Source organism: Amblyomma mixtum, chromosome 7 (assembly GCF_055824585.1).
Source record: "Amblyomma mixtum isolate Tamu chromosome 7, ASM5582458v1, whole genome shotgun sequence".
In the NCBI taxonomy this organism is placed as follows: Eukaryota; Metazoa; Arthropoda; class Arachnida; order Ixodida; family Ixodidae; genus Amblyomma; species Amblyomma mixtum.
In genome coordinates, this window is record NC_143018.1 from 108,374,861 (window position 1) to 108,389,481 (window position 14,621).

Here is a 14,621-nt window from a genome sequence, read left to right on the forward strand (position 1 = left end):
ATCACCTATTTAGGGCATCGCATTCATGTAAACGGTGATAATGCTGGTTTATGGTATATGTCAATTTTACGTCCCAAAGGGATTCAGGCTATGAGAGACGGCGTAATGAAGAGCTCCGGAAATTTCGACCACCTTGGGTTCTCTAATGTGCACTGACATCGCACAGTACACGGGCCTCTAGTATTGCGCCTCCATCGAATTTCGACCGCCGCGAATCTGGATGGAGGCGAAATGCTAGAGCCGCTAGGAAAGAACATCGCATCAATGCGCCGGACGGGAGTAGATCGAAGGCAAGTCGACTTCAGTAGTGGATGAAAACCTGTTTCGAGGTGCCCCTCGTCCTCCCTGTTGTGGCTATATAGAACCTCCTCCCCCCCCCCCCCCCCCAGCAAGATAACAAAGCAGACTTCACTCAAGATGGGGGAGACTGGAACCATCTGCCGTGTGCAACGGGCGAACGGTCACTGTCCCGCCATACCTGATGTGGTATGTAGTAGCGCAGTAGCGCATCGGCTCCGCGAGATACGCTAGGAAATGCGATGCGCCACTGTCGCATTCATCTAAACGCGGCTTAAGGAAGCAAAGAGAGCAAGAAGATCCAAAAAAAGCTGCACCAACAGCTGATCAAACACGGCGCTCTTCTTGAAAGAAGTTTCTTTCAACATTAAGATTTTCAGGAAGCGTTTTCTGGCGGGCTAGTTGGGGCTTTTCGTTCATGATTACACTGCGCGAAGAAAACACGGACAGTGACAGAAAACACGTACACACACTGAGCGCAAAACTTACAACTTTTATTCGAAACACGCTTGGGGCATTACCTTTTATACGCTCTAAACAACCACCACATGACACATCCGGGATAAAAACAGAGAAGTATTGACAGTTACGTGCACACGATGCGCAGACCCGCCAGAGCGCCAATCTAAACTACACCAGTGTGTGGAAGCTTACGCACCATTGATACCTAGACACAAGGAAGAAAAAAAAGCAGACTGGAAGATAAAGATACTAAAAGTGAAGATAATAGCAATACCACCAAAGAGGACATCAACAAAACGCTGTATTACTAGCGCAACCTACTCAGCAAAATGGGATGAGACGCGGAACCAACAGTATAACTGTAAACGATTAAGGTGCAAAGCCACTAAAAAACGGAAGCTGAAAGAACTAAGAAAAACATCGAGGCTAAAACTGTGCAACTGAGAGTGAAAGATGGAGACAACAAACAACCAAGGTAAAGGCGACGCGAGCAATGAAGAGGCAAAACCAGGCTAAAATCTATGAAGGATGGCAAAAATAAATAACAAGAGTACAGGTGCGGGGTTAAAATGGACGGTTTAAAGTGTTCCTTTCTTAAAATGTTATTTCTCCATCAGAAAGCATAATATAGACGGTATGCTCACACAATTCTTCGAATTCTTTGCGATTAGGAAGGCCTCAATTATCTCCCTTTCCGTTTTGGTAATAGCCGTAGCGGGGAACTCTGTGCTTTCGAGAAACGGGTGACAATTACTTTTTTCGCACTTCTTACAATGTAAAGCTAAATTTCCTCCTGAGTTTGTAGAAAGATTCCGAACATGTTCAGCCGCCCTCTCATTAAAAAATCGCCCAGTTTGTCCGATGTACATCTTTCCACAGGATAATGGCACCTGATAAATAACTTCTCTGGCACATTCAGTGTACTCAAGGCTGTGATTTGAGGTGCATATTTGCTGTCTATCATCTCGGTTCATGTTTTAGCTAGCTTACACAGCGCCGCAAACACGAGTTGGTGACGTGTGCCGGCGTTCTGTGCGAGCCGCGTGAGACGCGTGCCGGCGTTTCGTGTGGACCGAGTGAGACGCGTGATGACACGCCAAGTGACGTCAGGCGTGGCTCTACAAAAGCGAGCACCTGCATGAGCGCCGCGGGAGAACGTATCTCAGCTGTTGCCCAATAAACTACTACGCAGTGTTTCTTACTGCCTTACTGACGTGCTCAGTGCTGCGTCACTGCGCATGTGCTTGACTGATCAGAGCATTTAGTTCAGCAGTTTTTCATTGTATTTTTGTTCACATTAGAAAAAAATAAACTTCTCTTTCTACGCAGTGTTTCCACGCAGTGCTCTATTGCTTCTTACTTGCCGGGACCCGCGAACACCACAACTGCCGACGAGGATGGTGGAAGCAAGGCAAGACGCAGAAAAGAAGCGCTGAAGCTGGGAAAACGAAGTACCAAGGCAATAGTCTGAAGAGCAACGCTGGATTCAACCGCACTTACGATGAAAGGCGACAAGACGTCTGAGATGGCAGCCTCCAGTCAGATTGGTCAAGTAGAAGCCTTCGACCATACTGTGAGTGACTGGCTATCTTACGAAGAACGCCTTATTTCCTTTTTCGCGGTGAAGCCGCCGCGGTGGCTCAGTGTGGCTATGGTGCTCGGCTGCTGGCCGAAAGACGCGGGTTCGATCCCGGCCGCGGCGGCTGAATTTCTTTGGAGGAGAAATTCGAGGCCCGTGTACTGTGAGATGTCAGTTCACGTTAAAGAACCCCAGGTGGTCGAAATTTCCGGAGCCCTCCACTACGGCGTCTCTCATAGCCTTAGTCGCTTTGGGACGTTAAACCCCATAAACCAAACCAAACCAACCTTTTTCGCGGTGAACAAAGTTCCAGAAGACCTCAAGGTGCATGCTTTGCTAAGCGTCATTGGGCCGAAGTCATAAAGCGTTTTGAAATCTCTGACCGCACCAGATAAGCCTTCAGAAAAGGAGCTAACTGAATTGCTTCGCAATCACTTCACCCCGAGAGTGTCTGTGATCGGAGAGCGAGCAGAATTTCACAGAAGATGTCAGCTGCAACATGAAAGCATCGCACAGTACGTAGCCGAGCTCAGAAAACTAGCTCAGACCTGTGAATTCGGTACCTTTTTGGATGAATCGCTTCGTGACAGGTTTGTGTGCGGTTTATTCCGCACCGACATTCAGCGATACTTATTTGCAGAAGACAAAACGCTGACGTTCCAAAAAGCCGTTGAACGCGCACTCGCTTTAGAAAAAGCTGAGAAAAATGTTGAGGAAGCGCATGCTAGAGAAGCTGTCGATGACTTCCACAAAATGAGCGCTGAAGACGCAGCCAAAAGAAAGCATTCTTTCGAGTGTTATCGCTGCGGCTCTGACAAGCATTTTTCATGCGCCTGTCCGCACATAGCAGATAAGTACACGAACTGCGGCAAGAAAGGCCACGTTAAGCGTGCCAGCCGTGGTCCCAAGCAGTATCCAACGGATTCATGGAAGTGGATACACACTCTTGAAAGTGACGACACGGGAAACATCGAGACGCTGTCTCAAAAAACCCGGCGTCCCATCACCGTCGATGTCAAAATTCAAGGTGTGCCTTTGCGAATAGACACAGGCGCTTCGGTTTCTGTAATATCAAGACAGCAGTTCGAGAGACTTAGACCGCCTTTAAGACTCGACCCGACGGAACTGCGACTTAAAACGTACACAGGGGAAGTTATCCAGCCCTGCGGCGTTTTGAAAGCAGCCGTAAGGTACAAGGATCAAGTCTGTGACCTTCCGTTGTACGTCGTAGATTACGGCGGACCAGCTCTTTTAGGACGCGAGTGGCTCGAAACTTTGCGCTTGGACTGGGACGAAATCTGCCGTTTGCACAAGCTGAACAGGTTTTGGTGCGCAATTTCTGGAGCGGACCAAGATGGCTCAAAGCAACTATCGTGCAGCGCACCGGGCCAGTGTCGTACGAGGTCAAGGTGCCGACACCCATCGGATCCTGCACGCGGAGGCGACACAAGGACCATTTGCTACGAGCCTCAGCTGCGAACACGACGTCACCATTTGCGGTGGGGGAGGAGACCGACATCTGTCATCCAGAATTTCCAGATTGTCCGCCACCCTCATCAACCGCTGTCTCCGCAGCTAGCCCTGCACCCGTGGTCAGCGGAAACAGCCCTACGAGGCGGTACCCTCAGCGAGTCAGGAAGCTGCCTGACCGATACCAGCCATCGTGACTCTCCAAATTGCGGTGGAGGAAGTGACGCGTGCCGGCGTTCTGTGCGAGCCGAGAGACGCGTGCCGGCGATCTGTGCGAGGCGAGTGAGACGCGGGCCGGCGTTCTGTGCGAGCCGCGTGAGACGCGTGTCGGCGTTTTGTGTGGGCCGAGTGAGACGCGTGATGACGCGCCAAGTGACGTCAGGCGTGGCTCTACAAAAGCGAGCACCTGCATGAGCTCCGCGGGAGAACGCATCTCAGCTGTTGCCCAATAAAGTACTACGCAGTGTTTCCACGCAGTGTTCTATTGCTTCTTACTTGCCGGGACCCGCGAACACCACAGTTGGACGCCGTATCGTCCTGCAACTTTCTTTAAATTGTGAGACACTCGGTGCAGATAAGGCATGAAACACACTGGTTTTCGGTTTCCGACAGGAATACGAACCGCCAAACGAACGTTTTCAGAAAGGAACACTTTAAACCGTCCATTTTAACCCCGCACCTGTACTCTTGTTATTTATTTTTGCCATCCTTCATAGATTTTATCCTGGTTTTGCCTTTTCAATGCTCGCGTCGCCTTTACCTTGGTTGTTTGTTGTCTCCATCTTTCACTCTCAGTTGCACAGTTTTAGCCTCGATGTTTTTCTTAGTTCTTAGTTCTTTAAGCTTACGTTTTTTAGTGGCTTTGCACCTTCATCGTTCACTGTTATACTGTTGGTTCCGCGTCTCATCCCATTTTGCTGAGTAGGTTGCGCTAGTAATACAGCGTTTGATTCCCTCTTTGGTGGTATCGCTATTATCTTCACTTTTAGGATCTTTATCGTCCAGTCTCCCTTTTTTTTCCTTGTATCTAGGTATCAATGGTGCGTAAGCTTCCACACATTGGTGTAGTTTAGATTGGCGCTCTGGCGGGTCTGCGCATCGTGTACACGTAACTGCCAATACTTATCCGTTTTTATCCCGGCTGTGTCATGTGGCGGTTGTTTAGAGCGTATAAAAGGTAATGACCGAAGCGTTTTTCGAATAAACGTTGGAAGTTCTGCGCTCAGTGTGTGTACGTGTTTTCTGTCTCTGTCCGTGTTTTCTTCGCGCAGTTTAATCAGGATTTCAGGGAGCGTATAACCCAAAAACAGCTAAAACTCCAAACTGTCTAAAAGAATCCTCGATAAATTTTCAGTAGCCCAAATCGGAAAAAAACTGCACTCGATGAGTGCCTGTTTGCACGAACTTGATACGAGCGAGTCAACCCTCGCATCAATCCCTCCGAGGTGCGACGGCGCGAGTAGTAAACTGGTTCCCGCTTCTGTTCTCCCCCACAGAAAATGCTTCCTCCGAAGGCGAAAGAGCGTTCAGTATAATTTGCAGAGGGGCCTGTGAATCGACCCACCACTTAGAGCGGAGTTGAGCGATGACTCATCCGAGCAGACTCGGCGGCGTTTACATAAACCTATCTCGACTCAACCCGCCCTGCAGGGTTCATGTCAGCGCTGCTCTGCTTAATCATTTGGTAACGTGACTGCCGCTGACAGGCGGTTGCTTCTCGGAACAGGTTCAATTTTTCCTGGAATGTTCGGAGAAGGCTGTACAGCTTTCCTTGTAATCGTATTACTGGGCTCTGGTGTACACTGATGGTGGAAGGAAGAAATAAATTGCATCCCTGATAGTCACGTAAGACGTTCCTCACTCTTTTGAGGCACTAATCGTGCGTCCTTCAAAGCCATCACCGCCGCCCCGCACTACATGTAATACCTGCACTATGTGGTCTTTAATGTGTCATAAACCTATAACATCATGCTATATGTTTTATTGATTTCTTTCATATTTTTTGACTCTGCAAACAAAATTACGTCTTGCAATGCGCATTCTTCATCTCCAATCACTATGCAGCACTGATTGCAAACAATGAATACGCTTTGCAGGATGGATTTTTTTTTTGCAGAGACAAAAGAGCAAGGGAAGAAATAAAGAAAACACGAAAGATGACGTTATGATTTTTCTGTCAAGCACAGGAGACGGGGAAACACGAACACAGCGCTGAGTATCAACTTCGCTTGTCTGTGTTAGCGCTGTTCGGTACAGAATGCTTGACCATCTAGCCTACGAGAACGTTCTAGCGTTGTGCATTTATTACTCATTAAAAATCGCCTTTCCTTATTTCCTTCATGCTTCACCTACTCCCTCGAGTGCTTAGCTTCACTTGAGTTCCGGAGATGAAATCCCTATAGACACCTAACATTACTCCGTGTTTTCTTCTTCCAAATGATGTTTTAGACATTAGAATACATGGATCACCACGTGGTTTTCGCCTATGGCCGCAAACATACCATAATTGAATTCTATTTTCATGTTTCAGTTTCATCAGCCAATTGATGGCTGTGACGTGTAGTTGATCTTTTGATCATATGACGCACGAAAAAACGGCAATATAAATGCTGGCACACAGTTTTAACTCACTACAGATTTAAAGCAAAAACGATGTAGCAGCAGTTATATTGACATTTTTTTGGGCCTCGCGTAACTTAAACATCAACTCACATCACAGCCTTCGTTCGGTTGATGAAAGCGAAGCCGAAACAGTGTTAATAAGAAACTCAATTATAAATTATTTAGCGGTCGTAGGCGAATACCATGGGGTGCTCCGGCTGAAAGAAGAAAACACCCAAGCAAATATTTGGTGTCTGTAGTCCTTTAAGCGGGCCTTAGCAGAGCAAGTGCTCTTCTTTTGTGGCTTTTAGGGCTGGCCTTAAAGGGAAGCTGAAGAGTTTTTCGAATTCATTAAAATGCTCACGTGTGGATGTGGGAACTTTATAAATCATGCGGGTGAATTTTTTTTTACAGATTCATAACTTAGGAGCGACGTAATCGCCGTTTAAAATTACGCGGTAGCTACACCCCCCGCGGTCCGCCGAGCGCTGCTGATGACCCTGACGATGTGAGCCAAAACCGGAAACCGCGGAGTGGTGACGAAAACACCGGTGACCCGTCGCTTCACAGTCTCCGCGGCCAATATTGTTTCTGCGTGCGTGCCATCATAAGCTGCTTCGAGCTGCCGTGTGTTTCTTCATTTGTGCGTTTTTATGTTTGTGGTGAGGTACAGAAAGGTGTGCAGCATCGAATGAAGCGGTGGACCCATCATGCCGTCGTTCTGCGCAGCCCTCGGCTGCACGAACATCCGCGGCCGCGACGATGTGGTCTTTCATTATTTCCCTCAAAAAAAAAGAAGCTCTCCGCGAAGTGAGTCGCTGCTGTGAAGCAAAGGGATTTCAAGCCGTCAAAGGCAACAGTGCTATGCTCTGGCCACTTTCGTGATTAGAACTGTCACCAGAGCCTCTCGAAATGCATTCACTGGGCCTGTCAACAGTCAGCTGACTGAAAGCCGGTTCAATACCGTCTGTTTTCTGATCATTTCATTCATTTCTTGGCAGCACCAGCAGTCTTCTTCATTCCCCTCTGGAATGCAGCGGACGGAGGAACACCTGTTTTGGAAGTAGAGTGTTTACAATGACATCACTCAATTGCAAGGAATACATTTCTAATAACGCATGTAGTCGTAAAGAATTGCCGACTGCCGCATGGCTTCATACATTAATAATTATATTATATAATTGTGCTCCAAGTGTGCTACAGCCAGCCTTGCGATTCGTCCTGCTCGGTTGCAGCACGAGTCCATAGTTTGTGAAAAAATCCCTTGCCGCTAGATCTGAGAACAAGCACGATAAAGGCGACGCAAACGGATGAAAGTATTCTTACAAGGACTTGTAGCATGAGCCAACTCGCCTAAACAAGGATTTTAATTTACTGCTAGCTCACATCTTGGGACGCAAAACGGAAGGCGCATGTTTGTCACCTAGACGATCGAGTTTTGTCGCAAAGCGCCGCGAACTTGTATGATATGAATCGAGCCGGCATGCAGCTACTATTAACTGGTGCAAGCATAAAATTTGCGTGCAAAAAGAGCCTGATAACTTCTTGCGCATGCCAATGATCTTTGTGGATTACAAGCAGATTTGCTGCAGCACTGACAAGCGGCAAGACAAAAATGCCGACAATCGCATCCCGCTTACACTGTATTAGGAAAATTACGTCGGGCAGTGCTATACTGCATTTGCTCGCCTCAAAATTCATCCATTGTATCTCTGAATGTAGTTTGGCAAGAAAAGTATACTTACCAAAGTCATTTCCAACACTTGGAGATGCTGACACTTCGCTTTCGTTCGAGTCAAAACCACGGCTTGCGCCAGCATCGTTTCTTTCTTGGAGAGGTTTGCTCTTTGCAATCGGTTCTAACATGTAGGGGATGACGCCAAGATACTCCGGGTAATCTTCGATGTGTTCCATCGCCGTATAAGAAGCAAAATAACAACCTCGAACCGCCGAGCGCCGCGGTTCATGTGCAGCGGCGGCGGCCGAGCTGACCGAGCCAGCGCCATTGTTGACGTCACTAGGCGCCCAACCAATCACAGGCGGCAACGAGGCGCGCGAGCTCGCCCAAGGCTGCTGCTGCACTTATCGCCAAAATAAAATAGGTTTGCGCTTTTCTTTGCCTAATTTCGACGAGAAATTCGAGTTCCGAGGGTGGAAAACTGTAAAGTGTATCTCTCCACTCAATTTTTCTGAGAAACCTTTCAGCATCCCTTTAAATAAATGGTTCATGGGGGATTAACGTACCGAAGTGACTCAGGCTATGAGGGACGCCGCAGTGAATGGCTCCGGAAATTTCGACCACCTGGGCCTCTAGAATTTCGCCTCCATCGAAATTCGACTGCCGCGGCCGGGATCGAACCCGCGTTTTTCGGGTCAGCAGCCGAGTGTCTTAGCCACTGAACCACTGGCCTTAAAGGTGCACTGAAGAGGAATCTGAACTCGTCTTTTTGCCGCGGGAACTCAATCTACACGATCCCAGCATTCTTAGAAACTTCGATTTATTGCCCTGTGCAGGCGACTTCCCTAATTAAATCGCATTAAAGTCCGTCTCCCGCCTTTTTATTTTAATTCCCCGCATACGGTGGGAGGAGTCGACCAACGCATGGAGTGCCTTTCAGGCAGTCGCATGGCGACTTTGGATTCGCTTTTATTTTGTTTCTCTTAGGCTTCCGTGAACAAATAGGCAGTCAGAGACTACATCGCAGCAAATTAGGCCCACGGAAATAAAAATAACCGTGGACTCTGCTTTCGCCGATCACTACGTATCACTCCGCCGACGGCAGAGCGGCAAGCCGCCACGGAAATGGGTGGACGGTTGGTCGACTCCTCCCACCGTTCGCGGGGAATTCAAAGAAAAAAGGCAGGAGGCGCCCGTTAATCCGATTGAAATTAGGGAAATCGACCGCACAGGGCAATAATTTGAAGTTTCCAAGAACGCTCGGAACGTGTAGATCGAGTTCCAGCGGTAAAAATACGAGTTCAGATTCCTCTCCAGTGCACCTTTAAGTAAAGTGTGATCAAAGACCACACGCAATACATTTAAAGTATTACAAGCTAAAGTATGTTTCGCACAAAAAGAACAAATCAGTTTATTTCCCGCTGTGAAGGTTCCCCTGCAGTTGGTAGTGTTCAATGTATTATTTTCTGGAGGCCGACGAAAACTGTGCACGAGCGGAGTTTAGGAAATGGAAGCACTATCAGGGAGAAATTCAAGGAATTCGTTGGCGAGGCCGAAAATTGGTGGCGGATGTACAAAAACAGCTTGAAAGCAGGAGTACGCGCGGAAAGAAAGCAACAATGACAAGAGAAGGGCTGACTTCCCTTCCCGGAACATAGATGAGCTTCTAGTTACCGTCACAAATCGGGAAGACGCGTTACCACAGAAATCCTACCCCCCCCCCCCCCCCCCCCCCCCCCCCACCGCCCATCTCTCTTTCCAACCGCTATTGATAGAACATGACCTGTTCCATTCTTTGACCATCCAACAACACTCTCCTTACTTACGGCCTCAGCCCCGCCGCGGTGGCTCAGTGGTTATGGTGCTCGGCTGCTGAGCCGAAATACGCGGGTTCGATCCAGACCGGTTGAATTTCTTTGGAGGAGAAATTCTAGAGGCCCGTGTACAGTGCGATGTCACTGCACGTTAAAGAACCCCAGGTGGTCGAAATTTCCGGAGCCCTCCACTAGGGCGTCTCTCATAGCCTTAGTCGCTTTGGGACGTTAAACCCATAAACCAACCATAAACCAACTTACGGCCTCAGCAGTTCCAATTCCGGGAAAACTAGCTTCTAGCCGGTACAAACCCACCTCACTGTTCACTCCATCCGCGCCCTTCCTTAGCCAGTTAACTGCCACTTGCAAACGCAGAAGTCTCCCGCCCTGTCCGCAGTTTGAGACAGTCGCTCGAAAAATCAGCCGTGCACCCGCAGGATTGAATATCAGCAGGCCAGCCATGGGCAACTATTTGTCTGCCTTCAGCTCCAGCCAACGACCGCCGGCTGAGAACAGCAGCAGTGACTCCAGCACGTTGCTGACCAGGCCGCCTGATGGGCAGATCGAGACGTCTCCAGACAACCACCCAACAGCGGATGAACTCAACTTCGAAGGGCGTCAGTATATGCTGAGTGGCGTCGACGTGTTCCTCGACTATATCTCGATAACGTTTCTTGGCCGCCGCCCAAACTGCTAGAATGCATCACTTGCCGGGAGGTGGTCACCATCAGCACCCTACTGCCTTCCGGTGACCACTACAGTTACCGTATATGCTACCAAAGGCTACCTTTGGTAGCATATGCAATAACTCTAGTGACCACTTATGCCCGCGCTGCCGAGAATCCATGTCATGCGCCGAGGGATACGTTTTCGGAGGAAATAAGAAATGCCCCGACGGGTATCTCTATTTCGAGCAGAGGGAGCCACCCCTCTATGTGTTCAACACGCAGAGCCGGGATTCCGTCAACGTGCACTGCCTCAACTTCGAATACGGTTGTCGCTTTGTAAGCGAGCTTCGTACGATGGAGTCACACTACTTGAATAAGTGTTGGTACCACCCCAAGACATGTCCTCGCTGCTTAATAAATGATATCCCGGACTGCGACATCGTCGAACATCTCGATGAAAGCATGGGAGAAAGAAGAACGCTGGAGGACTATAACCCTTGCTTCTCCCAGCATGGCAATACTCGAGCCACGGCGGCTGACCCGCTTCCCAGATGCATTGGGAAGTGCGCGAGAGAATAAGTGAAGTCCCCAAATGACGTATATTTTTTTGGACGGCCTCCGTCTGGCGTAGAAGGCGTGAAACGGGTCCTGCAGCTGCCGGAGAGGTTCGACCAGCTGATGCAGCAAATGCAGAACCTTCCATAGTCACCGCGAAGCAGACCTACAACTTAATCAAACTGATTATCCCGATCAGCGGATAATAAAGGTTTTCAAAATCAAAGGTTAATGTCCCCAGATGTTCTTTTGCAGCCTCCAAAGGGCCTCGAAATAATTTAGTTTTTTTTTATGTGGAAAAGGGGAGGAAGGAGGTAGGTGCATGTATGATGGACCATATGTGACGCCAGCAAAAGAAAAAAACTTGTTCTTAGGCCGTTTACAATCTTCAGTGTTTTATTATAGTACAGACATACGTATGATCAACAAACAAATCATTTTTCAAAATATCCACAAGTCTCGCACTACTGGAATAGGCTAAAGGGTTCATAGCAGTTTGATTAAGCACGGAACTTACTTATCCCGCGCTTTTAATCCCGGAGTATCCAAGTATCCGGGAAGTATATGACAATTGAGAAAAACAAGGGCGAAGTAATGCACTGAACACTGCAACTAGAAGTTAGACTTTTCGATTTTTATTTCTCGAGAAATGGGCAGATTTTTTCTCAGTGTTTATTTGAGAAGACAATTTTATCTTTTTTGTGTGTGTGATTATCATTTTCTCCAAATGAATGATTTACTTTTTTGAATGATCTAATGTGGAAGTTCTGTGCGGAAGTTATTCTATTGCGGCCTTTTTGTCAGCATAGCGGTTTTCGAATCTGCTAACCTTCTAGGGTTCTGAAGTAGACCGTCCGCGTTGTTGATGCCTTTTGTAAGTTATTTCTTCGATTTTGGCTAAAACGACGGCGCAATCACAGATTGATCATTTGTGGAAATCAGTAAGTCAGCTTCTCCGCAAGGAAAGGTCTGTAACACAGACGGCACACTCACATTCTTGGTGGGAATGAATCCTACGGTTGGTCGCGCGCTACCAGGCAAGAAAAGTAGGGGGGGGGGGGGGGGGCGTTACATGGTCAAAGAGGCGTTTGTTGTTCGGGCTAGAGGTTGACAGCGAGCCCTGCTCTATTTTGAATATTGTACTCTTTCGACAGCTCTCTCGGAGCCATCCTGAAGTCAAGTGGCGACATACCAGACGTTACTGAGAAGAGGGACTGACTCTTTTCGTTTTTTTTTAAGAAATGCGAAAGCCTACCGGATAAGCTGACTTGAAGATTTCCGCAAACAGTGCGTTGAAAGCGCGGTGTTCGATTCTCCGGCGTCCCGCGCCAGAAGAGGATAGCAGAACAGCGGAGAGGGAAACTTCGTTCATGTCGGCCTAGGTGACGTCCCGTTGAGGAGCCGGGAAGGCTTCGAATACCCGAGCGAGCTTTCAGCCAGCGTTGTTCCTCGTGTTGCATACGCACAAAACGTGTCAGCTGAGTTTGAGCACCAGGTTCTACACGAGGTACTCCTCTGCGCTCTGGTGCACAAACAACAACAGCTGCGACTGTGTCGTCTTCCACTGTTCCCCGAAGCGATTGTGTAGCGCGTTATTCTATCGTTTGTCCTGTCTTCCCGCGCAGTTTGACAACGAGGCAAAAGCTCGCATCGCAGAGGGTCGCTGCTCGTTGGCATTTCGCTCTTCGACGCTTGGTGTCGCTGCAGTCGAAGAGTTCTTGACTGACTAAAATCGAATTCATCTAAACACACATTGTGTTTACATGAATTCGAGTTTAGTGACTCGAGACCGGTTCAATTGCAGCGACACCAAGCGTCGAGCAGCGCAATGCGAGCGAGCAGGTGTCGCTGTTAGTGCCTATTTATTAATAAAAGGCGACAACGGCTTGTAATAGAAACCGAAGTAGCAGCGCAGTAGACCCAGGAGGAAAGACGAAAACCCACGAATTTTTCACTGGCAGTTGATGGATCGTTGAGTGCTCGAAAAAACACGCAGGAGGCGAAAAACGAATCCGGAATACAACGCCGACTGACGCTACGCTGTATCTTGGCATTTCCTCTGGTTGCCCATCCTATTACTTTTCGAACAATATTTCAGGGTCGCATAACTCGCTGGTGATTAGCCAAACCATGGAAGATACGCGTGGTGCGCCATTCGGCCTCTCTGGTGTCAAGTGTGAGCCATCATGTGTCAGCAGAGCAGCGTACTGTCGCGATATCCGTAACCCCCTAGTCGAATACATCATATCTAAATGTTGCGACAAATCACAGCGGCTACCAGCCACGCGCAGGGCTGTAGAACCTGAAACTTCAAAAGCAAAATATGTCCGCAACATTTCCTCTATTCACTAAAAAGAAAATGCCGCCACAAAACCAATGGAATCAGAACCACGTATAGACATCCTATAGGTTATGAAAGTTCCCATGTATTTGCTATGGGCGCTGGCATTGGTGAGCACTAAAAACGCACTAAAGAGGAATATGAAATCGTCTTTTTTTTTCTGCGGGAACTCGGTCTACAGTCTCCGAGCATTCCTGGGAACTTCTAATTATTGTCCTGTTCCTGTCACTTACCCCATTAAATCGAATTAAACGTCCCGACTCTCGCCCTTTTAGTTTTAACTCACCTCCGAAAACAAGAGTCAGCCAAGGCGCGGAGTTCCTTTCAGCCAGTCGCGTGGCGGCTTCGCTTTCGCTTTTATTTTGTTTTTGCTCCGTTAATAAATGCTTTCAGTCGCAGGCTACATAGCCGAGAATTAGGCACACGGTAATAACAGTGCGCGTGGATAATTTGCTTTCGCCGGGCACTACGTATCACTCCGCCGATGGCAGAAAGGCAGGTCGGCACGCGGCTAACTGAAGGGTACTCCACGCGTTGGCTGACTCCTCTTTTCGGAGGTGAGTTCGAAAAAAAGGGAGGCGGGGAGGAGCCGGTAAGTTTAATTCGATATAATAGATAAATCGGCCGCGCAGGACAATAATTCGAAGTTTCTAAGGGTGCTCGGAAGGTGCAGATTGAGTTCCCACGGTAAAAAGACCAGTGAGATTCCTCTTTAGTGCATCTTTAATAGGGGCGCTGCTGCCTTGAGATTCAAGACGGAAGGCGCAAAGCGCACGAAGTGCTGCTTGGTTAGCAAGTGTCAGAGTGCGAGCCTTTCAGCTGGCCTCACACGGCGGCTGAAAGGGATTTTGTGCACATTCAGTTTTGTTGCTGATGTTGCGATACTGTCCTCATATCAGAGAAGAGAGTGCTGTATGTCACATGTCACTGTTTGCACCCTTTACGAAATCTCGCATTCTAAGAGCCTATTTAAATTTGTGCGTTAGGCACTCAGCAGCCTTCAAAGGTCAGTTGTTCTATTGAATTCTTCTCGGGTAGCCTCCAAGAGCAAGTGCTTGCTTGATCGCTTCGTGTGACTGCAAGATCACTATTCGTATTTGTCAATTCTCCGATAAATTCACTTGCTTTCTCATTCTGTAAGCTGTTGATTATATGT

At 48.2% G+C, this 14,621-nt stretch overlaps 1 protein-coding gene across 1 annotated transcript; it reads left to right on the top strand.

Moving 5' to 3' along the window:
- The first annotated feature begins 3,091 nt into the window (after positions 1-3,091).
- On the top strand, positions 3,092-10,598 carry LOC149337157 (uncharacterized). The gene is made up of 2 exons (XM_089554336.1): positions 3,092-4,090; positions 10,299-10,598. Exons 1-2 carry the CDS (start codon positions 3,092-3,094, stop codon positions 10,596-10,598), a joined length of 1,299 nt encoding a protein of 432 aa, XP_089410462.1.
- The last annotated feature ends 4,023 nt before the right edge of the window (positions 10,599-14,621 follow it).